Source organism: Parus major, chromosome 18, assembly GCF_001522545.3.
Source record: "Parus major isolate Abel chromosome 18, Parus_major1.1, whole genome shotgun sequence".
NCBI lineage: Eukaryota > Metazoa > Chordata > Aves > Passeriformes > Paridae > Parus > Parus major.
The window spans coordinates 5860533-5887298 of NC_031786.1; the positions used below are offsets into that span (position 1 = coordinate 5860533).

The 26766-nt window shown below is 50.6% G+C and overlaps 1 protein-coding gene across 16 annotated transcripts in view; it reads right to left on the bottom strand.

Moving 5' to 3' along the window:
* CACNA1G (calcium voltage-gated channel subunit alpha1 G) overlaps positions 1 to 26766 on the bottom strand; it is a 145250-nt gene that overhangs the window by 79414 nt on the left and 39070 nt on the right. For all 16 annotated transcript variants that reach the window (XM_033518666.1, XM_033518662.1, XM_033518663.1 and 13 more), the window contains exons 2-10: positions 20569 to 20680; positions 19948 to 20081; positions 10410 to 10507; positions 8283 to 8442; positions 6206 to 6497; positions 5622 to 5714; positions 3217 to 4027; positions 3084 to 3128; positions 1379 to 1743 (exon numbers count right to left, since the gene is read on the bottom strand). In XM_033518666.1, coding sequence (XP_033374557.1) covers positions 1379 to 1743; positions 3084 to 3128; positions 3217 to 4027; positions 5622 to 5714; positions 6206 to 6497; positions 8283 to 8442; positions 10410 to 10507; positions 19948 to 20081; positions 20569 to 20680 — 2110 coding nt within the window. The remainder of the gene's footprint in view (positions 1 to 1378; positions 1744 to 3083; positions 3129 to 3216; positions 4028 to 5621; positions 5715 to 6205; positions 6498 to 8282; positions 8443 to 10409; positions 10508 to 19947; positions 20082 to 20568; positions 20681 to 26766) is intronic.

Genomic DNA, 26766 nt, shown 5'->3' on the forward strand with positions numbered 1-26766 from the left:
TGAGCCACCTCCTCCCAGCTTCTTTGGAGATGATCTTCCTGAGATTATTAAATAAAGGTGGAATCATCCAAACTTCCCCGCAGAGCTCCCACCAAGGGCAGCAAATGAAGGTGAAACCAGCAGGACTTTGGAGTGCACCACGGTTTAATGTGTACTGAAAACAACCCTTAGCCAGCCAGACTGCATCAGGGCATCAGGGGGAAGGTCCTGGCTGGGAGGGACACATTGAGCACAGCCACATCTCCCTGGCACTTGGTCACTGAGGCATTAATGTCACAGGATGACAGGGGAACTGGGAGCTGATCCGCAGCCACCACCGCTTCCACGGGGAGCTGGGGGAGAAACACCTCTGCGTGCAATCATCAGCAACTCAGCCAACATAAAACATGCCAGGAAGGGAGAAAAGTGGAGTCACAACTTGAGATGCAATGAACTCCCACCCAAGACTGGTGCTGGCACAGGGGTGGCTGTGTCTTTCTGGGAGCACAGAGCTCTAACATCTTGGGGGAAACAACATGCTGGGAGCCCTCAAGAATGTGTCTATAACAGAGTTTTTCAGCATCTCTGCATCCCCACTAATAAACCCTTCACCCCAAAGCACCTGCAGCCCCAAGGCACGTGCTTGAGGCAGGATCAAGGGCTCCACGCCAGGTGGGCCCCAGCAGCAGCCACAAAACCCATGTGAAGCCACAGCATGCAAAGCCTCTGAAAGCAGAGTTCTTGTCATCCTCATGGAAATGTTTCAAGAGGAACGTGGCAACTCCTTTTCTTAATGACTATATATAGGGAAAGCTCTGCTAGGTGACAAGCAGTGAGAGGCTGGAGCAGAGGCAGTCTCTTGCCTACAAGGATTCAGATAATTGAGCAAAGAATAGCCAGTGATGAGTCTATTTTGGACTCATCATGCTGCTGCTGGAGCATTCACCGAGGAGGCAAAGCCATTTGTTACCTCCTCTCTGAGAAGTGCAAATTCAATAGAGTTCCCTGCAGCTGCACTGACCACAGAGCCCACAGAGCCCACAGCTGCCAGCAGCACCTCAAGCACTGCCAGGCTCACCCTGACCTGGTGACAAAGGGCTGCTTCATCTCCTTGGTCCCCTCCCCACAGACCCCAGCACCACCTGGTGCTGCCCAGGGGACAGTGGTCTCAGCATGGTGCTGATCACCCCTGGCAGGGCTAGGATGCAGGAGCTCACACAGCCAGGTACCAGTCAAGGTGATTGCTGCGGCCTGCAAGCAGGCTCAGAGGAAAAAACCTGCTTTATTCCATTCTGGGACCCTTCCCAGAGCATTTCAATTCCTCTCACCCCAAACCATCCTGCCAGCAGCTGGATTTGGACTCATCACCCCACCCAGGAGCTTCCAGGACAGCACTCACCTGTTCGTGGTACTCGATCCCCATGCTGAGCGTGTTAATGAGAATGGCCACCATGATCCCACGGCCGAAATATTTGCTGTCCACGATCTTCTGGAAGGTCTCACACACCACATGCCAGAAGGCCAGCACCAGGTGGGCTCTCCTGGCCCCGGTTCTGCCCCTTTGTGGGTCCCGCTGGTCCCTGTAGTGGGCATCCTGTGTGAACTCGTACACTCCCTCACTGTCTGAGTTGGCCGTCTCATTGTCCGACAGCTCGGCCTCGCCTGCCAGCACTGTCAGGCAGTAAGGACAGCTCTCAGGGGTGCAGGAGCCACCATCCAGCTTGGTGCAAGGGCTGGAGATCTTGCAAGAGCTTTGGCAGGGACCTGAAATGCCAGCAGAGCAGGGAAAGGGCAGCTCGTCAGCTGGGACAGCTGCAGAAAGCAACCCTCACTCCCTGTTAGCACCAAGCCCCTGACATGATGGGAAAGGGGCTTCTGCTGGGTTAAAACACTGGCTCCCCAAGTGTCTTCTCTCTGTTCATGAAGCTGTCTTTGCTGCCCCCAGACAGATACCACCCCAGCCATGGACCCTGAGCACATCTCATGACATCTCCATCCATTACAGGAAGGAGGAAGCAATTGGTTCCCTCAGTCCTGGCATGTTCCCGGCTGCAATTATCAGGAGGGCTGTTAGCCTTCTTTCCTGTTCCCTCTGCCAGTGCTCCAAAACCACTAGCTTCCCTCTCCACACAATGTCCTCAGTGGCAGCTGCCAGGTGTCTCCTGGGTGAAATACCAGCAGGATGTTCCCCAAAATTCCCACTTACCTGGCTGAGAGGAGAGCAGCGATGCATGTGCCTGACTCCTGCATGGCAGCATCCAGGAGTGAGAATGCAAACCCTGTGCTAAACCAACTCAGAGCCCAGTTCTGTGTGTTTAGTGTCTGGGCAGTGCTGGGCTGGGGCAGGATTTGGTCTCTTCCCTGCACAGCTCCTGGCTGGAAAGGTCAATGACATTGCAGTGGAGTGGAAAAGGCACTGACTGCTTGGGAAAGCTTGGCAAGACACACTTCTTGGAGGCTGAGAGTATTTGAACTAGAATGGCCTGAACTTCCAAATTTTAGGATGTAGAGGGGAAAAGAGCATCTTGCAGTGAAGATAGGAAAGTCCTGATCCAAGAAAGATACATTCAGCATCTGACTCTTACAGGCTTCCTGGGCAAATCACAGGTTTTTAATACTTGGCACCTGTGATTGCCCTTGAGCACTCACACAAAGCAGACACTCAATCTCCCTGAGCCTTGTGCCCCCAAGGAGCAGAGCTTGCAGTGCCCAGGGGTGTGATAGGACTCAGATCTGGAAGACACCCATCTGCAAGCTCTAGCTGGTTTTGGGAGTACAGGATTTGGGAAGCATTGCCTGTAAATGGTTTGGGAGTGGAGGGAAATAATGGAATTTTGTCTTCACCTTTAATTTAAACCCACCCTCTGCAAAGTTTAAAGCCATTCCCTCCTTCCTGTCACTACATGATCTTGTCAAAGTCCCTCTGCAGCTCTCTTGTACTTGTCTAATCTACAAGATGGGAGTTGCAAAAGAAAATTGATTCACTGAAAACCCTCAAATCCCTTGGATTACTGCAGGTATGAAGTCTGGGAGGATGAAACCTCTCTCCTAAATTTTTTCTGTAAGAGGCATTAGGTAGGTCGGAAGATTCCTGTTCATCTCACCTGGAAAGCCATCGCCTTTCTCTGTAACGTGGACTGAAAAGAACCCTGCAAAAATTCAGAGAGAGAAAAAAATTAGGACAAAAAACTGTATTTCTGGAAAGCAGCCCCAGATGTAGATCCAGCCCCAGCTGACCTGCACTCTGTGTCTCCAGCAGCTTGTGCATGGTGCTGTAGGGCCCGGGCGGGATGTTGAGGCTCGTCAAGGTGCTGCTCGCAGCACCCACTGCCGCCTCCCCCAGGTTCTTCTCTTTCAACATCTCATGGGAGGTGCTGGAGTGCACTGTGGGGTACACCTTGCTGCCCACCACATTTTTGGGGATCCCTTCTGGGCTCGGCAAGCCAAGGCTTGGCTGTGTCAGGGATGACCGGCAGCGCACCGGCTCAAAGTGACAGTCGGCGTGGTAGATGCTGTGCACGGACTCGGTGTTGCTGGGAGAGGCACTGGGGGCCCCCAGGGAGTTGGGTGCCGAGGGAGGGAGCATCAGCCGGTTGGTCCCGTTGTGGAGTGAGCTGGTCTCCACATCACTGATCTCCGGGCTGGCACGGGGCGCTCGCAGGTTCCCATTGCCCAGGTGGTAGTGGTGGTGGTGGTGGTGATGGTGGTGGATGAGGTGGTGCACGGAGGATCTCTTCCTGCTCCGGCGCTTCCTGCCATGCTGCTCGGCACCCGCCTTGCTCGTGGGGCTGCTGAGGAAGCCCATCCTCACTCCTGCTGCCCTGTAGGCCTTCACCAGCTGCTTGCTGCCTTTCCGGGCAATGTAAACCAGGTACTTGAGGAGCTCGTCGTAGCAGCTGCCCGGCTCTGAGAAACTGGCCAGGGTACTGGCGTTGGACAGGTAGCGCACGCGCTGCTCCTTCATCAGCTGGCTCTCCCGCTGCTTTGTCTCAGAGAACTGCGTCGCTATCACCACCAGGCACAGGTTGATCATGAAGAAGGAGCCCACCTAAGGGGACAGGGGACATCAGCCACCTCAGCATGGCCGTGCCACCCCACAGATGCACAGGGCATAAAGAGTAGGGGGAAAACCCCAGCCAACCCCACCCCCTGTGTCAGCGGGGACCACTGGCCAGGCTGACTCACCCCCCAAGCTTCCGCCCCAGAGACTCCCACACCAGCCCTCTGTGGAGAACGTCAGAGATCAAAGACGAGAGAAGACTATTTTGACAAAAATCTCTTGCTCTTTTAAGATGGTGTTTTTCTCTCTCCACAGACAGGAGTTGTAATTATCACAATTAGTGGCATTATGATGAATGCACTGAGCCTTCCTGATAGGAGCGTTTTTTCTGCCAGTGTGTGGGCAGCTTGTGAGCAGATCCCTTTCCCCTGCTAATGGGATTTGCGGGTGACTGTTACGCAAGGGCATCAGCAGCCTGTACCCACAGCTTGGAGATTTTCTTTCCAACCAGGGTTTCATGAGGTTCTGTCTTCTGCAGAGCCCAGCCTGGATCACAGGGAATTACTGACGTGCTAACACTGCTAACGTTACTCGCACGACATCTGGAAAAGTACTGCTTGCTCTTCCTCGTCGTCATCCTGGGGAGGCTGAGAGCAAGGGTTTGTTTCTCTCTTGGGGAAGCTAACAGAAGAAAACAGCATCATGGACTAAACAACCATCTACTTTCTCGTCAGGGTTTGAGTCCTGGTTTGATGAGGAGCAGAAATTCCCACAATGACCTAACTGACAATGTGCAGCTATTTTTCTGGACTTAGACCAATTGTGTTGCAAGACAAGGACTCATCTCACTTAGCTACATCTAAGTGAGGCACCTAATTATCCTTTAGAGTCAAGAGAGAAATAGGCACATCAAGTCTGCAATGCATCTAATTTATTTTGGATGTCTACCTTCAGATGAGATGAATCACCCCCTTAAAGCACCTATTTTTCTCCCTTGACGATAAAGGGAGTCTAGACAACGAGCTCAGCCAGTCAATGTAGACAATTCTGCTTGCATAGATGAAGCCCATCGTGGAGCCCACCCCATAGAAACTCTTTGTTGCCTCCTTTGTGGGTGGTCTCAGATGATGCTGTGAAGTGTGGGTGGGTTGTGGGCAGTAATCTCTTCCATCCTTTCTTAACGTGCTCTCTGAAGTTTGGGACTGTTTTCCTGAAACATCCCCTCTGCACCAAGGACCCAGCCAGATGGGTTCTTCAATGTGGAGGAATTCTCAAGCAGCCTCTTCCCTTTCTGGCACTCAAAAACTGATCAGGTGAAATTTGCCTACTTTAAAACTTAAATTCAAGGTGGAAAGCAAGAGAGAGAAGCTTGGAGCACAGGGAGAGAAATAGTAGAAGAAGCAGCAAAACCAGAATTGTATCTACCGCTGCTTGACCACATCTTTCCTGCTTTCCTTCCTCATGTTTGCTGCAAAATGCAGCTGCAGCACAATTCCACAGGGAAGCTGTGCTCCTCCCAGCAGGCTGGTTGCTACTTCAGCTTTTATCTACACTGCATCCTCTGCCCTGTTCTTCTAGGTGATTCCACCCTGCTCTCTCCAGATTCCAGGAGGACCCACCCCGCTCCTGTAAGGCCACTCACAATGATCAGGAGGATGAAGTAGATGAAGTTGTAGAAGGAGTGTGCATCCATGACAAAGTACATGATGTCCACCCAGCCTTCCAGCGTGATGACCTGGTGGAGACAGGAAGGGAAAATAAACTCAAGGCTCAGCTACAACAAAGTGCACAGGCAGTGTTTCTTCATGTCTGACACCCCAAAGTAGGTCTTGGTGCAGTACAAGATGCTGAGGAGCCAACTTCTGCTTCTCCCAGTGCCAACAGCCACATTACTATCTGCCCAGGCTGAATCCAGCCCCTTCCCAGCTGGACTCAAGGGCCTCTAGAACATTTTGCAGAGAGGAAAACAGTCTCTAGGCTCTGCCTGACACCAACATCACCACACTGCACACCCACAGGCTTTTGTCCATACATGTGAGGTGGAGACGTTCTCAAAACCAGCATCATATTGTATCCCTAACACTTTGAGCACCTGTGCACTACTATGTAAGTGCTCACTAGTGCAAAACAGCCCCCAGGAGTGCAGTTACACAGCCCCTGAGCAGAGGGAGCAGGGGCAGGACCTGCTGTTTGCCCACCTTGTGCCAGTCGGCAGACAGGGCTCACCTGAAATATCGCAATCCAGGCATAGCCAATGTTATCAAAGTTGATGGCTCCCTTGAAGGGGTTGTGCTCCCCAGCAGAGCAGTTGGTGTAGTACTGGTTCCAGTTGACACAAGACGTGTTGGTGGTGTCATTGTAGGAGTAATAATCCAGGGTGCACTCCAGACCCTCCTCCCTCCGCGTTGGGATACTCCGACAGTAGCGCATCCCGTTCTCCCGGGGCTGGGAGCAGATGAAGGGATTTTCATCCTCATTCTCTGTCTGGTAGTACCTCTCCAAATCCACTGTGTAGGGGCTGAAAGAGTCCAGACAGGGCTGGGGTTTGCACACTGATTGCAGGCAATCTGGCAAGGAGACAGCTGTAAAAGCACAGTCTGGTATCTGCTTTTCTGGATCCTAAAGCTTTTTTTTTAAAGTAGGAATCCCTTTAGACTTACTGCAGCCCCACAGGGTGAGCTGATGTCCTTAACTGGGTTTTGAGAAACTCAGGCAGTGCACTTGGCCCCTTGGCAATCCCTCTGATGGCATTATTAAAAGTTACTCCCTCTGGAAGCACTCTGGCTGTGACTTTAGGAGACTAAGAGAAGTCAGTGTGACAGGGCTTCTTTGAAATGTCTTTGCTGAAGTCAGATGGAAATCAGCTTAAGCTCTTGTATGTCCTGTCCTTCTGGAGATGCTGAGAATTGTTTAGGGAGACTCCAAGTACAAGGACCTCCCAAGATTCCTAAAAATCAGAGACAGGGCCTTCATCTGCATTTCACCGTGTCAGTTCAGCCCACAGATAAGCTCTAAATTCCCTCTGAGGGTGGCCTTGCCACAGGAAACCAGGCAAAAATACTCTTCAAGGAGATGAAACATCCCATGGCCAGTCAGAAACTGTCTCCTTGCTCTGCACACACTATCTCCTTAATGCTGCCAGGACTCCCACTAAAGCTTGCAAAGATATTTTTAAGCCTAGTTCAGCCCGGTTAATTCCTGCAGAATTGCCTGTAATACCCTTCAAAGCCTATCTAAACCCCTGGAATTCTGGCTCAATTAAACAGCACCCAAACCTGCGGCTCTATTGGATTTACTTGGTGGTGAAGCTATCCCCCTGCTCTGCTGACATTTACTTAACAGGGACACGTCCTGGTAACGACACTTCCAGTCACCCTTTGAAGCCATGACCTGCAAGAGGGGTGGGAGTTGATTAGGAGGTGGGTGGGAGAGGTTGGAAGGTGCCTCCTGCCAGCCTGGCCACAGCAGCAGCAGCAACACAGTGCTGCTGTGTGCAGGAAAGAGGCTTTGGGCTTGTAGGATTCCTCCATCCAGGTGTGAATCCAGCCTGATCCACCCTGGCGAGTCAGCAATCCACTTAAAGGTGATGGGTGGGGCAGAAATTGGGAGAGCCATCAAGGATCTGCAGTCACCTACCTTTCTCCAGGCATTTGAAGGGATGGAGGTGGTGAAAAAAGCAGGTAGGTAGAACAGGCATGGAAACCCTGAAAGAGGATGTCAGCTACCAGCTATTTCAACCTCTGTCCAAACAGTGCTGCATCAGACCAGAAAACTGATCACAACAGGTGTTTTGGCCTTAAAACTCAGGGATCTGTGAAAATTAACACTTTGGGATAGGGACTACTTCTTGCTCTGAGGTTGAAAAGTATCTAGCATCAAAAATGCACAGTATTTTTTTCCTCATTCCTCAGGTTTAGGTGGGACTACAAAAGTTGTGGCAATAAACATGGCCAGGCTCTGGAGGGGATTCAAACCTGGGCACCTCCATGCAGAAAAGGTCACACATTAATGATATGCTGAATTTAGAAAGCCTGAACTCCCATTCTCAGAGGGTTTTTTTGGAGGCCTTTAGCAATCAGAGAGGTTCCCAAGAGCCAGCTGAGAGTTAAGGACAGCCTGCAAATGCAAATGGCAAATTGTCACAGATCACTCTGTTCCCGCTGTGTGTGCCCAAGCAGGAGTGATGGTGGCATTTAGGAGCAGGGAACATTTACAGAAGAGAAGGGCTTTATTAGAGAGGAGATCTTGGAGGGACAGCCTCCCTCAGGCTGGGGAGACACTGGTGCTGCCCACACAGACTCACATGCTGAAGTTCTCAGGGAGGAAGCAGCGGTTCCTGAGCAAACCTGCCCACAGCTGGACTCCCACAATGCCAAAGATGAAGAAGACAAAGAAGCAGAGGAGGAGGACATTCCCCAGCATGGGCAGCGTGTCCAAAAGCAGCGTCACCAGGATGCGCATACCTGAGGCAAAGGGGAAAAGTTCACGTTGAATTTTCTGGTTCCAGCTATGTCCTCCTGACCTTTGCCTTTCCACTGATACTTTTCCACCTGTATTTCCTTATATTCTTTTCCTTCTTTTGTCACCCACATGTGGCTTGTGAACAGTCACAGATTCCCATCCCCTTTGGCTTCCCCTCCCAAAGCCCCTGGAACACTCCCCTTCATTCATGCTGTGCTCCTGGACCTACCTTCCCTGCTCCTCAGGTCCTCTTCTCCAAAGATTTCTAGCAATTATGTTTCCTTTCTTTCCTCAGATTAAATCCTGATGTTCTCCTTTGCTCAATCATATTTCTTTATCCACTCAGTATATTTCAAAATTCCCTTCCCTCCCTATTTCTGCTCATCTACCCTAAATGCCCTCTCTTCCTTAAAATACAGGACTCTCTCTGGCAGTTAATTCTCACAAGTTCAGGAACAGCCAGTTCTGTAACAAAGACAAATTGATGGTGACTTCAACTTGACATTTACACACAAAAAAATTGATTTCATCTGACATCTGTGTAATATTCTGCTCATCTCTCACTCTCCTTCTTTCCCCATGTTCTGCATTCTCTCACTTGCTTGTATTGACTTTTATCTAAAGAAAGCTTTACTGTTGCTCCCTTTACTTTGATATTTCAGGAAGAGTTTTTTCTCTTATTCTGGTGCTGTCACCTCCTTTCTCAGGGTTTCTCTTTTACTCCTTTACTGGGGAACAACCACCTTGCATCAACTCCTAATTAACTAAAATTACTTTCTGTGATTATTGCATTGATCATCATACGAAGCTCATTTTTCATCTTTCCCACCTTGCATTTCTATCCCACTGTAACTACATTGCAGAGAAGACAAGATAAATTACCCAGGATTTCAAAACACATTAAGTAAATTACATCTCCAGTTGACAGTGGTGGATAAATTCAGCTGTCCACCAGTTCAGCAGTGGGGATAAAAAAAAAAAAAAAACACAAACATTGCAAACAGGATTCTGAAGCTTCTGTAATGATTGAAATATCAGCAGAAAAGCTAGATTAAGTTCAAGAGTCAGGAGCAGGAAAATAAATAGATCCCAGGCACTTCCAGCATCAGCAGAGAGAACTGAAGCTGATTAGTTCTCATCTAGGCATCGGGCCAGTTCAGAGAGGGGAGTGCAGACTTGGATTTAATTTGGCTGAAACAGTACTGGATTTGATGACCAGGACTGTAAGACCAGGAAAAGGATGCTTCTGGTACACTTGTACTTAACATCCCTGATCCACAGTGCACCTGAGAGGGACAGTGCTCAATGTCTCTCTTGGAGCACTGGAATTTGCCCAGCATGGGGCAGTGGGAGGGTTTGTGATGGCCAGTGCCATGTGGGGCTGGGCTGCCATGCAGCAGCAGGCAATGCCATCCTCTGCTGCTTAAAGCAGGGCTGAGACCCTCGTCCATGACCTGAAACACCAGGACTGAAGAGCCACTGCCCATCCCAGCCAGGTCTGCTCTGGAGATGCTGGGGTTTGGGCTCTATGGACCAGCTCTGGGGTCCTCAGCACCTCCCAGGGAGCTCTCTCCAGGCACAACAAGACTTCCTCACCCCAATTCCTCCAGGGAAGGATGGAGCATCCCAGGGAGGGTGGGAACAGCATGGCTCAGACCCCTCTGCCTGTACTGCCTGGCAAAGGCTGTTGGCTCAGTCAATTCCCTATCACCTGCAGCCCTTTAGCATCTTCCTCACACCCTCTTCAGATGGGAAAGGCAGGTGCCTGAAGACAGTCCTGGATAATTTAGTGACTCATCTCTGATGCCACAGGTGTCAAAAGAACCCAGATAGGGGTGGTAGGACCCAGCACTGTAAGGCTTGGACAAATGTTTGAGCTGTGATGTAAGATCAAAGCCTCTGGGTTTGCCTTTCCATCTTTCCATCCAGACACCTGGCCCCAAGAGGGAGGAATAAGGATGTGACTTACTGGGGACCCTGTTAATGGCCCTGAGTGGCCGCAGGACTCGGACGGTGCGGACGGCTGAGAAGCTGACATTCTGCAGGTCCAGGGAATACTCCAGCATCCTGAGAAAGACACAAAAACACACAGGAGTGTAGGGATCCAGTGGAGAAATGTTAGATTATCAAACATCAAATGCCAACCGCTCACAGAGGGACTTGTTACTGCATCTCTCCCATCAGGAAAGTTTGCCAGAAGAATTAATTAAGGCTTGTTTGCATGTCAGGATAAAGTCAATGAGGGGGAATGTGATACACCAGCTCACACAGCCAAGATGTCTCTCTCTTTTCTGCTTTGGTTACTGGTTTGCACAGGGCCAGGCAGAAGCTTCTGAAAGTCCCTGCACACTTTAGAGAGGAAATTCCCAGGCATAGCCCTGTTTTTATCAATTTTGCAGATCCTGTAATGAATCTGAGTTTGTTGTACTGAGCACCACCACAGTCCTGAAAGGAAGAACTGGTGCAGACCCCTCTGTGGGCCATAGGAGATGAGCAGCACAGGCCTCTGAGCTCTGCTTCCTCTGTCCAGCAGAGACCCTTGGCAGGTGGGACCAAAATTGATGACACTTGCAGATAGAAAATGGGGCCAACATGGACCTAGAAACCCCCCAGTGCTCCCAGTGTCTGACAGGGCTATTTCCCAGCTCAGGACATAGAGAAACAACATTCACAGGACTTAGGATGCACCTGGATGGCTGCAAGTCCCTGGGGTGCCCCAGCACCCTCACTCTTCTCATGGCAGCTTTGCTCAAGCAACACAGAGTCATCAGTCACAACACCTCCAGGACTTTGCTCCCTGGCTGTGGGAAGGTCCAAGAGCTCTGCCCAAAATATTCTTGAAGAGGCAGACAGGCAAAGGTAAGGAAGACAACCCTGAGGCTCCCTGGACAGTCAGGCTCCCACTGCCACAGACAACCACCACATACTAATGTCTTCTGAAAATTACCAAAATCCATCTCCAAACAAGCTGGGTGGTTCCCTCCCTTCAACTCTGATGGCTACAAGCCTAACTTCCAACCTGAATTTATTCAGGACAAGCTCATATCCATCTATTCTTATGGCAGCACTGTCTTTAAAGCAGCTTCTCTAGCTGTTATTTGTCCCTGATGTTTACCTACCCATGTGTTTACAGAGGACAAAGCACATCTCCTCTCAGCCTTGATTTTGCAAAGTCAAACAAATCAGGTTCTTCCAGCCCCATCTCACAGACAGGCTCTCTGCTTCTCAGTCACAACCTTCCTCCATGCTTGCCTCGGTCTGAATTAATCTCACCTGATCAGGCATCAAGTTTCTGGAGGAGGTTTTGGTCACTCCTGGCACCAAGGCATCAGTGCTGCCCCTTTCCTCCCTGCTGGAAATCCCCCAGGATCCATCCATCAGTGCAGTGCTGGGTTTACCATGACTGCAGCACACTGCAGGCTTCTGTTCTTGCTGTGACCAGCCAAACCCACTCTCCTCCCTCCTGGCCTCCAGCAGGTGAGGGGTGCCCCAGGGTGGAGAAGGCTTCTCTTCCAGCCCCCAAATAAACAACTCCACAATCAGTGCAGCGAGGCTTGACCTGATAGGCTCTAATGAGAATGATGACGATGATCAAACCATATCTAAGATCAAAATAACCTCAACATATTCCTCTTTGCTTAGCTGACCCCACAGCAATGGGACAGAACCAGGAGATGGAGGTTGGGCAGGCAGATATGGATGCCACAGATTTGTTCTCAGCTGCTGACCAGAAAGGAATGCAGTGTGTTCACAAAATCCCACCTGACCTGGGGGTAGAAAACCAACCCCTTCCTCAGTGCACACAATGTGTGCATTGCCCCTGCACTGGGCAAGCTTTGGCTAAGGGGAGGAGAAGGACAGTGCTTTCCCTGGCTTTCATTGCCTCGAGTTTCACTCGCTGTTCAAAAAGATTTCTGTGTGGTTGGCAATATTCAGGTAAAAAGCCCATATCAAACATAAGGTTTTTCTTTCATCCATTATTAAAACAGAAGCTGCCAGCAAAATTCAGAGCAGCACGTGGTTACATGCACCAAGACAAATCATTTTCTGATTAATGACAGCTCCAGACACACTTCTAGAGACGTGAGTGCTTGTAAGCTGCAAAGGATGTGCTGTAAAATACATTTTGATTGAACTTATTAAAGAACAATTATAATGCCAAATTTAAAGGAACAAGCTGAACAACAAACCAGAGGCTTGAGAAAACACTTGAACACCAAGACCAAGAGCAAGAAGGTGGTGTCCTGCCTGTGTTGCTGGACACTGCTACCAGAACTGGTATTACAGCACCACAGAGTACAGGGTCCACACCTTGCTGCAGCTCAAGTGCCTTGAGAGAACTCAGTATTAGAGAAAAAAATGTCAGTAAAGCTCAGTCACTAAAGGGCAAGTCCAGTGAGAACACCAGCAGTCCCCAGCTCTAAGGTCACTTCCCAAGGCAAGGGGAAGCAGGGGAAGATTCAATCCACATCCCTGGCATAGGGGAGATACTCAGGGAGAGCAAATGTCAGGTTGTCACCAGCTGGTGAGGTGACAGGTACATTTACCAGCATATATAGCATTTATGCATCGGGAATCTGCAGTGTAAAAGGCTCCTGATGAAGCTTCAATTCAAATGTCATCTCTGCTCAGAGGGGAAGGCACGATGCCTGTCAGCGCCGCTGCCACCACCCTGGTGCCCAGCCAAGTTAAAGGCTCAGAGAGAAACTCAGCATTAAATAGGATGGATTCACAGCTCGTCAGGGTGATCAGCAGCCCCCGATCACTGGAGTTATTCAGAAGGAAAGCGGAAATATTTAGGACTTTCTAAGAATAAAAGTGGAGCATCTGCAAAGCCAGACGTACAACGCGCTGCTGGTGGGAGGCAGAGAAGGAGCTGATGCAAACCTTTGGCAAATGCTTCTCCAAGCAGGAAAACTCCCAGAGCTCAGCTGACAGGCAACAGGGATGGCTCAGGATAGACCAGGCAGGTGAAACTCATTCCTATTCCACCTGGAGACAGTGAGTTGGAGCATGCTGGGGTTTCTGCCATGTAAAACCCGATGCACTGGGAAGGACAGCCTGAGTGAAATGCCAGGCAGCAACCCTGAGGCAAAGAGGCTTTCAAAAGTGATGCTCAGGACATCACAGGAAGGGTTCAAGGGGCTCTGCTTATCCAGAGAGCCTCTAACAGGGCACAGAAATTCCAGCAAAGTCCTCCCCACACCTAGGCAGCACTGCTTCTCTGAAGCACCATGCTCCCAGCCCTGACTGCTCCCACTGCCAGGATCACTCCTGCTCAGCAGGTAGATGTGAAAACCCAGCAGAGTCACACAGACAGTTTCTGCTGAGGGCGTTTTTCCAAGGAAAGCTTGAACTCTCCCCTTTCACAGCTGTGTGCTGGGACTGCTGCACAGCCAGGGGATGTGACCAAGATCACATGAGGAACTGGTGGCAAAGTGGCTGCAGGCAAGGCCACCCCGAGAGCTGCCCACCCCTGCACGCTCAGAGCCCTGCACTGCTGGGGAGAGATAGGCTGACATTCATTCAGCATTAAAAAGCTTCCAAAACTGGGCATACAGACACCCTTTATCTACAAAGCACAGCCATCAGTGGGTGATGCTAAGCCGTCAGTGCTGGGAAAGACAAGGGGAAATCATTTAGGTGGCGTTGTATCTTCAGAAAGCTGGAATGAAATTTCCCCTGGCTCTCACCAGCTTGGCTGTGCTCTGCTTTCACTCAGCGGTTGCATTTGGAGCCTTGCAAGTCTCACCGCATTCGTGGGTGTTGCTTAATTTTAAAAATACTCATTTCAATCAAGCTGAATAGAAGAAAAAGAATAGCACACAGAGAGCATGAACCCTGCAGCCTGCTGGATCTGGCTGCACCATGTGTCCCAGCCAGGACACTTGACTAATGAGGCTTTTGAAGCAGCAGTAAGTTCAGCTAAGAACTGAAAGAAACTAAAGATTTACCTTTTTTAAAGTCCTAAAACTTAAAACCCCAGGCTTTTCACAGGTGGATTTGAGTCAGCTCAGCTGTGAGGGAGACTGCTGAGGGTTTTCTTTTACCCAGCAGGTTTCTGTGAGTCAGGGATGCAGCTTGTTCAGGATGCTCTGCTCTGAAGGCTGTGGGAAGGCAGCACAGAGCATCCACAGCCATGGATTTCATCTGTGCCCAGGCCCTGGCTACCCTTTATGCACCCAAAAGTAACTTAAAGCATTAAATTGCACAGCTAATATCGAATTCCTGGAGGTTCATGACGATGAGTATTGGCTTGATGTTGTTCTGGCACTCCTGCTCAGAACACAAAGCACCTAATTTGGGATTAGTCAGGACACAGCGGGGCCACAGAGGAGGCTCCCAGTTTCCAGGACACTCATATCCATCCTGGAAAGCCCTGGAGAAGGCCAGGCTCCTGGGAGAGGGCTTGGTGCAGCTTTCCCTGCAGCCCAGAGGGGCTGTGGCTGTGGCTGCACATTGGGTAATTGCATGTGCAAATCAGCCTCTTACATGGGCAATTACACCCCAGTGCTTGCTTGGGGTGCCCAGGCACCACAGAGGGCACTGCTGCCATGTCCTCACGTGCTGCTCCTCACCTCAGACAGCTCAGCTGAGGTACAGGAGGTGAAAAAGCAACATTCATCCTGCCTCCCTGTTAGTTTTGTTTTTAAGGGATGAAGATCTAATATATTGGGGGAAGAACAGGCTTTGCAGAGGGAGGCTGTAGCAGGAGCTCCTGTAGGCAGCCCCACACCAGCTCTTCCTTCCCTATTTCTGAACCAGGGAGCTGAAACAGCCCCTTGATCAGCCTTGCACAGCTCAAATGCCCTTCAGAGCAGCCCTGCCTGCCTGTGGAGAGATCTGGAACTGTGGGGTGAAGACCACATGCTGGAAGCTTCACCCAGAGCACCCAGCAGAAATCCTGCTCTGGCTGCTGCAGCCATGGATCACAGCTCCCTGCAGAGACCTGTCTGGCACCACAGCCCTCCTTCCAATTTCTGAGCTAAAGAGCTTTTCAAACCCCATCCAGATTTAGATGGAGCAGGGATGGGATGGGGGCTGTGCCATCCCTTTCTCTCCTGTCACTTATCAACACAACAGGGCTTCCTGCAGCCTGTTTTATCCCTCAAATTCAATGCTCAAAACCAGGAGGGAGAAAGACATCCTTAAGGTTATTTATGAAGGCTTCAGTGGAGCTCACTGTTTAATACAGCCTTCAACAGAGAGAGAAAAAAATCATAACAAACATTAGAAATGTTCAGGAAGCAAAGAGAGAAAGAAGTGGTGTCTGTTCCTGAATTAAGTAGCCTGCCAACCACCTCCAGCCCCAGCTCCTCTTCAGTCATAAGCAAAATATTCCAGAAGTGTTTAACTTTCCTACAAAGCCTTTGAAGAGGCTTGTTACCATTACAATGAGCAAAGCACAAACAGGGCTCCTCAGTCTTGGCCAAACAACTGCCTGAGCCTGGAGTAACCACAGACCCACACAGCTCAAACAGGGGATGAGGCACAGCTCTGCTTGGTGGGGAGCAGAACATGAGCACAGGAAGGCAGAGAGGAACCCCATGAGCTCTTACAGCTCCAAATTATCCCCTGGTGTAAAGCTCTCTCACAGGAAAACAATTAACTATTAGGGATTTTTGTTGTTTTGGGGTTAGAATAATGGAATAGAATCATAAAATCTCCTGGGCTGGAAGGGAACCATGAAGATCAAAGCCTAGCTCCTGGCCCTGCACAGGATAACTGCAAAATCACACCATGGGGTTATTTGATGAGGGTGACTTAAAGCCCATTTCAGTCTACACAGATGCAGAGGTTCATGGAAGTCCTTATCTGAACAAAACCAGAAGAAGCTGTGTTCCTGCAAGCTGTGTGGGGCTAGAGCTGTCTGCAGCTGAGCAGAAGGGAGATCTCAGTCTGTGGCTTCTCTTCCCACAGACTGAGCAGAGGAGGTGTTCCTGTGCCCTGCCAGGGAGACGGTGCCTGCTGGGTCCTACAGGGGCCAGGGAGACACCAAGTCAGGGCACATCTCCATCCCACAGCTCTGCCTTACCAGCCCAAGCCTCAGTTAGCATTAAACCAAAACCACTTCTGCATATTTTGGGATGCAAACAAGCATCCATCCTCAGCACATCTGTGTCTTATGCTGGGAGATGTCAAAATAATATTGAATCATCTTTAGAGGGCAAGAGCTGCTTGCAAAGCCTGTTCACCTTCAAAGTGTTCTCTCACAAGCAAACTCCCCAAATCCCCTCCTCTAAAAATAATGCAACATAATTGTGCCATCCATCACTTTTTTTTCCCTCCCCATTTTCCCCACACAACTCTGTAACCTACAGCCAAAGCCGTGTTTCCCTAAGCAGTTTTGATAATACAGCACTATTCTCATCTCCAGCAAGTTTTACTGTAATTACAGAAATGTGCTGCAGACATTACACACTCTACAATTAGCACAAATTGCATTGCATTGTCACAAAGAAGTCATTTACTCTCCATGAGTTCATGAGATTGGTCTGGACAGTTTAACAGAGATGAGAAGCACTTATTGGCTTCCCACACAAGTGGCCAGCAGGAGCAAGGACAAGAGGCTCTCCCAGACCTCCAAGAGACAGATTTGGGACAAAAATGCACAAAAAGGCTTCTCCACAATCATAACCTCTGTCAGGTCTAGAAAGTTCTCAGAGAATGGGGAAGATGAAAACTGGGGATTCTTTTTGGGGGTGGGGGGCAGTGTGGGTTGAAGCCTATTCTAAATTGGTGGTGGCTGGGAAGGATTCCTCTGGATGTGCCCATGGGAGTGTCCAGCCCCAGTATGACATGCTTTCCCCACCTGATGCCCCACAGATACAGTTTGCTGCTTCCCCTCTCCCCTGACATCACTTTCTGCAGCCCATCAGAAGGGAAGGGGCAGGGAAAGCAGGAGAGCCAGCCACTCCTGCTGGGTGCTGAGGAGCTCACTGCTGCTGCTGCTTCCCTCCTCCCACGTCCTGCACACCAAGGGCAGAGAAAAATGTGAAGGCAGAAACAGAGTTACTTCATTGTGGTCAGCAGGACCACATGGAAACCTTAATCCCCTCTCCTGGCATTTCACTGGGGAAGCTGTGAGGCCTCCATAAAAACATGACTCCCTTTACCTGGTATCACAGAGCTGGGTTTTGAGGCTTGCCCTTGGCACGCACTCTCCAGGGCCCCAGTTTGGCTCTGGCCTCTGTCCTGACACCTGCTCAGATGCAGGATTCCTCCATGCAGAGCTCATCCCTTGCTCTGCTGTGAGCACCATGGGCCAGGTGCCCATTGGGGAAGTTTGCCCCATTTGGGAACCAAAGAGCTGCACCAAGGGCTGCCTGAAGAATTTCCCTCTGTCTGGTTGGGATTTGACCCTGCAGCACTTTTATCCCTTATCCCTTACAGTGTTTTTTACCTTTATCTTAGGTCTACTAAGGGCTTGAGCTCTTTATTTTTTTTCTCTGCTACAGCAGTGGCCCATTCCTGCAGCCCCTCTGGCTTTCCCTGGCACTCAGCAGGCTCTCCAGGATCACAGAAACGCTCTGGGTCGGATGCAGCACCCCAGGATAGATGGGCTAGGACTGGAGGAGAGCACAAGGGCACATAAGGGAGCAGAGAACGCCAGTGCTGGAGGAGGAGATGCTTTGTGTTTAAATCCAGTTCGATCCTTTGCCAGCTGAATTGGTTTTGACAGGGCCCAGATGGGAACAGTTCATTCACATGAAGGAAAGAGCCATCACTTCCTGAAAGGCAAAGCTGACCTGGCAGGAGGCACGAGAGGGTCAGGCTGCCACGCTGCAAAAAAACTGCAGCAAAAAATGTCTCTGCATGTTGGGGAAGGGGGAGCAGCTGCTTCAGGGGGGGATCTGTGCCATGGTGTGGCTCTGCCCAGGAAGGAGATAACTCTTACATACCCAAACACCTGGCCAGGTGCAGCAGATATGAAGAGATTTCTTTGCTTAAGCAAAAAGAAGTGTGATATTTTGACATAGGAATAAGGATGGAACCTGCTGCTGTCCCTCTACAGTGAGGTCTCATCATGGTGGGGTCCCCACAGGAGGACATCAGGGATAATTCTGGCTCCAAAGGCTTTGCAAGATCAACAGGCAAAGGCAGGACCAGGCTGGGAGGACAAGGTGGCAGCACCCTGGCACAGTGGAGTTGGGAACAGCCTAGCATCCATGACCATGCTTCCCCAGATGGGATGTCTGGCCTTCATCACAGTTAATGGTTGGGCTCTTCATCACAGTTAATTCCAGTATAAGACATAATAAATGAGAAGAAATGAAGGTGGCTTAGCAAGCTCCAGCCCTTGGATGTGCTGCTGGAATCTACAACCCTACCAGACCTGATTGGACCTGAGGTTCTCTCTTGTCCAGCATCCCATCACTGCTGTCCCTAACATTGCTCAGGCATTTCAGGAGGAAACCCTGAGCCTTCTCCTGACCTGAGGAGTCAGAGACTGGTGGGGCTGGAAAGTAGGAGGTTGTGGCTTCCTGCAGAAGACAGGTTTTTGGGGACAATTACAGCTCCTGGGTCTGAAGCTCACTGCATTTTTTCACCTCTGCAACAATGAATTTTTCAAGCCACAGATGCACTGGGAGACTTGGCATCTCCATTTTACTTCTCCCAGCTGACTAGCAGAAGTGTTGGGCCATGTCCCTGTGAGTCCAGCAATGGCAAAACTCATTAAGGTGCTGCCCTTCTTGGGCCACACCAAACCCACGCCAGACAAACAAGCTGGGAGGGGCCTCTGCTTCTTTCCAAGAAAATCTAGTAAATTTGATCCCTAGCTCTATCAAAAGAGGCAAAGCCCCACTGTTTTCCCAAAAGTCTTGAGGCTCCTGGGGCGGGAGAGGCAAGGGCCAGCAAGAGATTCATATGTCAGAGAAACTCAGCTTGCTGGCCAGTGGCCAAGGACTTTTCATGTGGATTTCCAGCCTCAGCCAGGAGACTCTCAGATGCTGGAAAAGCCTCTAATTCAAACCAGGTGCCTCTGAAAGGAAAACACTCAGAAAGGCAAACTTGATCTCTTTCCCTCAAGAAAAAAAAAAAAATAAAAGGTATAAAAATGAGAGCAATCGAGCACATTTCAGTGAATGATCCCTCCTGGCACAGCCTCTGTGCTCCCAGCTGCCCACTCCAACCATGGAAACCAAAACCTCTCGTGGGCTAGAGGGAGAAAAGCCAAGCTCAGAGCCCAGCAAAGAAGCCTCAGGGCATGGGCTGGTCAAAATCCACCACAAACAACTTTTGTCACCCTGCCCTGCTCTGTCCCTGAGCTGAGCATCAGCTCTCCCTCAAGCTACTGAGAGCACCAGAGGGGCTCTCTGCAGCTCGGGAGTGATCCCTGCTGGGAAGCTGGGATGGATGGACAACACCAATGGCACCAACACCAGCCAGCCCCCAGCCTTCCCTGCTGCAAACCAGCTGCTCCCCCAAATCCAGTGCTTGCCAAGCAGAGCCATAAATAACAACTGAGAAACCCAGGAGGAAGGGACCTGCCTCCCCAGACCTACCCTGCAATGACGATGAAGAAGTCCAGGCGGTTCCATGTGTCTCCCAGGTAGCATTTCTTCCCAAAAATCCCCAGCGCAATCATTTTGACGATCATTTCCACAGCAAAGAAGGCAAAGATGAAGTCATCAAAGCTCTGCAAAAGAAAGGGAGGGAGGAGGGATGCTCCTGCACACTTGCACCGAGGGAGGGAATTAGAAACCTGAGTCCAGCAAGGTCTTCTTTTGCACCTCTAAAAGCTAAACCCCTGGGAAGGAGCTGTGCTGAGAGCAGCCCTGGGTGTGTTCCCCAGCCCAGATGGTCCAACTGCACCCCCAGTGCCAGGATAACGGGACAAGGATATTTTGGGCTCTGATTTCACTGACCACTAGATAGATGGTTGGCCTTCCCCAAGCACTGCAAGAAAGGCTTGGCTAGGCTGAGGCTGGCACAGCCTGGTAGGGGCTTTGCCTGACAGCAGTGTGTGTTCTCATCCGAGCACCAAAACCAGCATTCTCCCAGTGCTGACACGACAGGCAGGACCTGCCATCCTGTGACACAACACCACTGTGGCTGCAGCCAGCTCAGCCCTTCATCTCCACATCGACCTGAGGCTGCTGTTGAGCTTGCAGCAGCCTCCATACCTGGAGTATCCTGCAGCGTGGCGAGTCGCAGGCGATGTCCTCGCAGGGGTGGAACATGCCCAGCGTCACACAGTTGAGCAGGATCACCAGCATGCTGACCCTCTCAAACCACCTGCACACACCCGTCAAGGAGCCAACACACCCACAAGTGCATCCACGAGAAGCCACAGCTGAACTGGAAATGTTTTCCTGGTCTTTAAGGCCAGGAGCAGAGCAGCTCCCCTGCACCAGGCACTCTCTGGGTTTACAGGTTTAGATGTCTGCATGTGTTCTCCCCATGCTGCCATCAGTGGCTACAGCTGATGTGAAAACCACTCTGAAATGGAAGTTTCATGGCAAGAGTGCTGAGTGCTGATGTGATGGATTAAAACATTTAATTAAATGAGCGATATCAACTTTTAGAAAAAAACCTAAAAAACCCCACACCATTAATTTCCTTTCCTGGCGTTTTACGGAAAAGCACTTTAACAACATTACAATTTCTATTAACCATGTCACAGCTTATCCCAGGGGTGTTTCCCTGAAGCCACTGCTTGAACTTTCATTCCCAATCCAAATTAAGACTGCCAAAACAATTAATGAACTGCCTAAAAGCCTTTAAGTGAAAGCCAGCAGAGCCCATTCCCTACCCTGCCTCCTGCCTCTCAGAGCAATTTTTAAAGAGCCAAGCTGCTGGGACAGATGTTGGATGCACTTTTGGGGCAGGATAAAGTGTGTTTCTGCAGCACATCCCCATAGGGATGCTTCAAACCTCGTACCCAATTCCTGCATCCTTCTGACAGCATTTCCAAGAGCACAGAGACGGGAAATGCAGGCACGGGTTCAGTGTGGTGCTGGGGTTATCTTCCAGCATGAAAAACACTCTCTCAACTGCCAGAACCCACAGGCAGCAGGGCCATGCTCCTGCCTGAGTGCCAGCAGCAGCTTCTGTGCTCCAGGAAAATAAGCATGGCCCTTGTCAGACAAGAGTTTTCACTACAACACAGCAGCGGGTGGAGTTGGGAAGCCCGTGCTGCAGCGCTGTGTGCCTGGGGAAGGGGAAGGTGAAGATGAATCAGCAGGTGCCTCCTGGTGGGGCTGGGGCTGGCAGCTCCCTGCCACCCATTCTGAGTGAATCCCTGGAAAACCACGGGGGGCTGAGTCACGCCTTGGTTGTCAGCAATCTGGATTTTCAATCAGGAGAAATATTTACAGGATATTGGGACAGACATTCCAGCTGTCAGCTTGGGGCTATGGGCTGGGATATTTAACCTAAATACAGTCCTGTGAGGGCAGGTATGGAGGGCAGCCAGAAGAGGGGCACTACTGAAGGGAATCCCCAACCTGAGGGCTGGGAAGATCCTCCAGCAGAACCAGCTGTGTCCAGGGCTCTGCCAGCAAAGAACTGCAAAGCCCTTGGGAACATAAAGAATTAAAAACACCCTGCATGATCCCAAAGGAGTGACAGAAGGAATGCCAGCTGCATAGGCTGTGCAAGACATGCAGCAGGGAAGTGAGGAGGTCCCAGGACAGCCAGGTTGGTTGGGTCAAAACCTGCAGAGACGGATGGACACGTCTCCAGACAGTCAAAGATCCATTCCAATTCTTCTGTGGCAGTGGACAAGAGCCTTCACTGGATGTGGATCTCCTCCAAACACTCCATCCCAGCTGTGGGTGCTTTGGCCCCAGTGGGCAGCTGCTGATGCTGGCTGGGGACTGCACGCTCCTGGGCAAGCAGAGATGGCCATCAGCTTGGAATCACTCTGATCCCACCTCCTCCCTGTCCAAGACCCAGCACAGCTCCAATGCTCACCCAGGGCAGCTGAGCAGAGCCAAGCCCAGCACAGCCCCAAGTCCAGCACAGAGGGATGAGCAAGGGCTGAAATGGAAGAGCACAGGATGGCACCAAAGACACCCTCCCTGTCCTTCCTTGGCATGCCACGGTCTGCACAGCCTCAGATGCCCCTCAATACTCATTAGAGTGCTGGCACTGATGCCAGTGACTAATTGCAAGTGGAAGAAAGCCAGGAGAGTGCAGACCCCCAAGATGCCACAGCCTGCCACACATAGGGCACCAGCTGTGGCCAGCAGGAAGATTTGGGGACCAGCAGGGAGATTTGGGGACCAGCACCACATCTGTACCCCCAGGAGGGTCCCTGTGGTGCAGCCAGCATCACCTGCCTGCCCAAAGACACTGCCCTGGGCCAGAACCTCCCGTCTTGGCACAGCCACAGCCTCCCCCACGCTGCCCACCCTGGCCATGGTGAAGGTGCCCCCGTCCTGTCCTGGGCTGCCCTCCCCACATCCCACTTTGTCCTGCAGGAACAAACATCTGCAGGCAGGAAAACAGCCTGGAGAGGGAGGGGGACCCAGGGAGCAGGTGGGGTGTTTATTTGCTGACGGCAGAGGTTTTTTACCCCAAATTTAACTGCAGACTACTTATCAGCACATTGCTCCCTGAAGCATATACATTTCAGTCCAATATAACACTTCACCCTGATTAAGTATTCCCGGGACAGGCACCCCAGCAGTGCCGAGGGCAGTATGTTAATGTGCAGCCCAGAGATCAGAAGGTTGGGGGGGGTTTGGTTTTTTTTTCCCTCTTTTTTATTTTCCCCGGCTGAGTGAAAATTCAAGCTCTTTCTTCTGCTAATGGGATTTTCAGAGGCACACAAAGTGCTGCTGGCTATGGCTTTGTACCGACCCTCCTTTGAGCGAGAGGCTGACAAAGGGAAACTCTTCAATTAGCAAAAGTAGAAGGTGCTTTTTTGAATGCCTCTCACTGCTGAAGTGCAGGCAGGGAAGGGGCAAAGGAGCTCTGGGGAAGCACCAGGGACAGAGTTGATCCCTGGCCAGCAGCTGAGGTGAGGAGGAGACTACCTGAAAGGAGGAGCAGAGGTGGCATTGCCACCACCCCAGTGTTGAGCTGAGCCTACAGCCTTCACTCCATCAGATAAATATTTGCTGGGAGCAGAGCTGGCCCTCAGGGTGCTGCCTCCTCCTCACACCAAGCAGGGCTGATATTTAAAAGAAAAAGGATTTATAATGGGGTTCATGCCCATACAGAAGGTGATCACCCCATCCACCCCACCCCATGGGGGTCAGAAAGTCACCACTTTTAAGGGTCACCCACTCATCCCAGCGTATTCTTAAAAATCCACATTTTTATGATCAACGTGCTCAGGCAGGCAGCCAAAATCCTCAGAGATTCTTTTCAACTAAAAAAAATCTGTTTCTGCCACACAGAAATTCGCAGTAACGCTTCCGTTGTAACCTGACTCTTAAAATTCATAAGATAGAGAGAACAAAAAAAAAAAAAAAAAGAGAAGGAAAATTTCCAGAAGTCACTTGCTTGTTACAAAAGGAGACTTTTCACAGAGCAAGAGCCCCCAGCCCCTTCCCAGCACTCCCAGTGCCACCTGCCTGTGCTCCACAGCACCTGACCTTTTGTAATTAAGAGTCCCAGATTCAATTAGCCAGTACTACCCAGCCTAACATAATTAAAAGAGAAAGATATTGCATTATGCTTGCTATGATGTGGTTGCAGAAGTTTGGATGAAATTCAAGAGTGAGTGAATTAAACGGGGATCTGTTGCCCGAGGGCAGCAGTCACCAGGTGATGCTCTCTGTCCTCCGAGGAGCCAGAGCACCTGCACTGCTCCTGCTGGGCTCTGGGCTGGGGAGGAGGTACCTGTGTGCCCCAGAGATGGGGGTTCCTTTCCCTGGGGGGACTGCCACTGACTGAGCCGAGTTTGGAGGGGAGAGTTTGGTGACACTCTGCAGGGACACGCGTTCTTCTATGAGATTAATATTTATTTCTTCTTTTGATGCTTTACTATCCCCAGGTAGCTCCCAGCATTCCCCCTCTCCCCTGAGCTCTCCTCCAACTCTCCTCACAAGCAGCAGCTCCCAGGACAGGTGCTGGTGTCCTGGCCCTGCTGGGAAGTGGGGTGGGACAGCCCTGTGTCCCCACCCGGTGATGGCAGCAGGGCTCCGTGGCCAAGGCTGGGGACAACCCTGGAGCCCTAGGGGCTGCACATCTGTGCCAGGCAATGAAACTCAACCACAGCAATAATGCATAAACCCCCCCAGATCCACACAGGTGACACTGGGCTCTCTCTGCTGCCTGTTTTTTAGGGCAAGGAGTCATTTTTTGGACCCAGGGATCGTATCCAGGACCGAGTCCCTCATCAGCCCACAGCTGTCACTTCTGTGCCAGGAGAAGCCCTCACTCACTGGGAGAGTGGCTGGGATTTGACAAATGTGTGGAAAGCACTGGCAAGGCCTGGAATTTTTTGTGCAAATGTGATGTGAAAATTGGGTTGAAATGACAGCCTTCCCCTGCAGTGTCACCAAGTCCCACCAGCTTAGGAGTGACACCGGGATAAGCTGCAGACATTAATAAGAGTGGAGTTTTTGGCTTCATTCATATCATCAGTTCCAGAAATAGCCCTTTTGACAGAAGCATAATGGCACTTCCAGGGCCTGGCCTTTGGGGGGTTGGGAGAAGGGAGGGACTAAAATCCTAAAACATTAATTTAGGCTGTTTGCAAGGGAAGTTAAAAGTCTTCAGAATTAATCTGCCTCATAGATGGAAATAATAACCCCTTCCCAGGTTTGCCTCTGACTGCACCAGGAAAAGGCTCTTCATGTCATGCCCAGTTAAAGGTTACAGTATTCCCATCACAATCCTGGACATTTAATTGGACTTATTTTTTTCCTACCACATTCCTTCGAGAGCTGGCAAACCAGCCTCTGTATTTTGCTTTTAGCATTTGCAGGAGGTATTTCCACCTCTGTGGATGCAGCCAGTGCCAGAGGTGCTCTCAAAGTATCTCTACCCAGTGAATCCAATTCCCTGAGCTGCAGCCAAGCACTGGCAGGGATCTGCCCCTGCTCAGTGTAACAGGGTCTCTACCCTACAGCTTTGCCCCACCAGATGCTTTTCCAGGCCTGCTCCCACTTATCCCTCTGAGGGACACAAGCATAGGGTGAAGCAGGGAAGGTGCTGCAGGTTTAGAGCCCTTCCTGCAGCATCACAGCACCACAGAAGCAGCAGATGTGCTTTTCCCTGGCAGGATGGAAGAGCCAGAGCGGGCAGGGCACACGTGTGTGATGGAGCACTTGCCTCCAGCCCTGCAGTCTGCAAGGATTTGTGCCAGGCAAGTCCCATCACCGGGGCATTCCTGGAAAGCAAAGCTGAGAGGCTCCTCCAGTGGGGCTGCACAGAGGGGTTTAAAAATTCAAGCACTTCTCAGAGCGTTTCCATTTCCACCGCGTGGCCATCTGCCCCATCCTGGGTCACTGCAGCTGGCAGGCTGAGGACACACTGCCAGGAGCTGGCATGACCCCACTGAGCCTGGCATATCTCCATCCACAGAATCTGAGCCAGGAAAAAGCCAGGCAGGACCATCCCTGCCTCATCACTGCTTTGCAGCTCTTCAAAACCGCTTCCCTCCCAGCACAGACAGACCCAGGAGGTTCTTTTAATTTGTGCAGCGTCACAATTAAACCTGGGAAACCAAAACAGGGTGATTATTCATGGCAGTGTTTTTGGAAATGTCATCCCTAATTCATTTTGGCTTGCAGATGTTCAAAGGGACGCACTGCTGGCTGCTTCCCTCTGCTCCCATCCTGGCGGGACCACGGAGCCCCCAGCGGCCCCATAACACATAAAAGAGACTGTAAAGCCCAAAAGTGGAGGGAAAGGGAGGAAAAGGCAGCAATCATCATTCTTCTCCCAAGGACTTGAAATCAGCAGTGTCAGCTGCAGGCAGAGATGCTCTCCTCAGTCTGTGAGATGCAGCTGCCTCTGAAGGGAGGGGTAGCATTTGCTCAGCAGTGTGGAGAAGCCCTGTTCAGCCACCAGGTGATGAGGCAAAGAATGATGCCACGTTTAGAGGGAATGAAGAGTGACAAAAAAAGGTTGGTTGGTAAAAAAAAACAACTGAAATCCTGATGAAGTTCTTATTCCTCTTACAGTTTCGGTATTGTTTCCTGGTAACCTTTAGATTTCTACTTTGAGGGCTTTTTTCCAGCTACCAAAAGGGTTTAAAATCTTATTGCTTAAAGGGAGAGGGGGGAAAAAAAAATGAAGATAAAAAAATCCTGCAAGCTGAGTGACTTGCATAACCACCAAACTTCAGGAACTGGAGCTTTTAAGAAAAGCCTTACATATCACTTACAATTAACTCCTGAGCTGGGAGGGCTCAGCTGCTG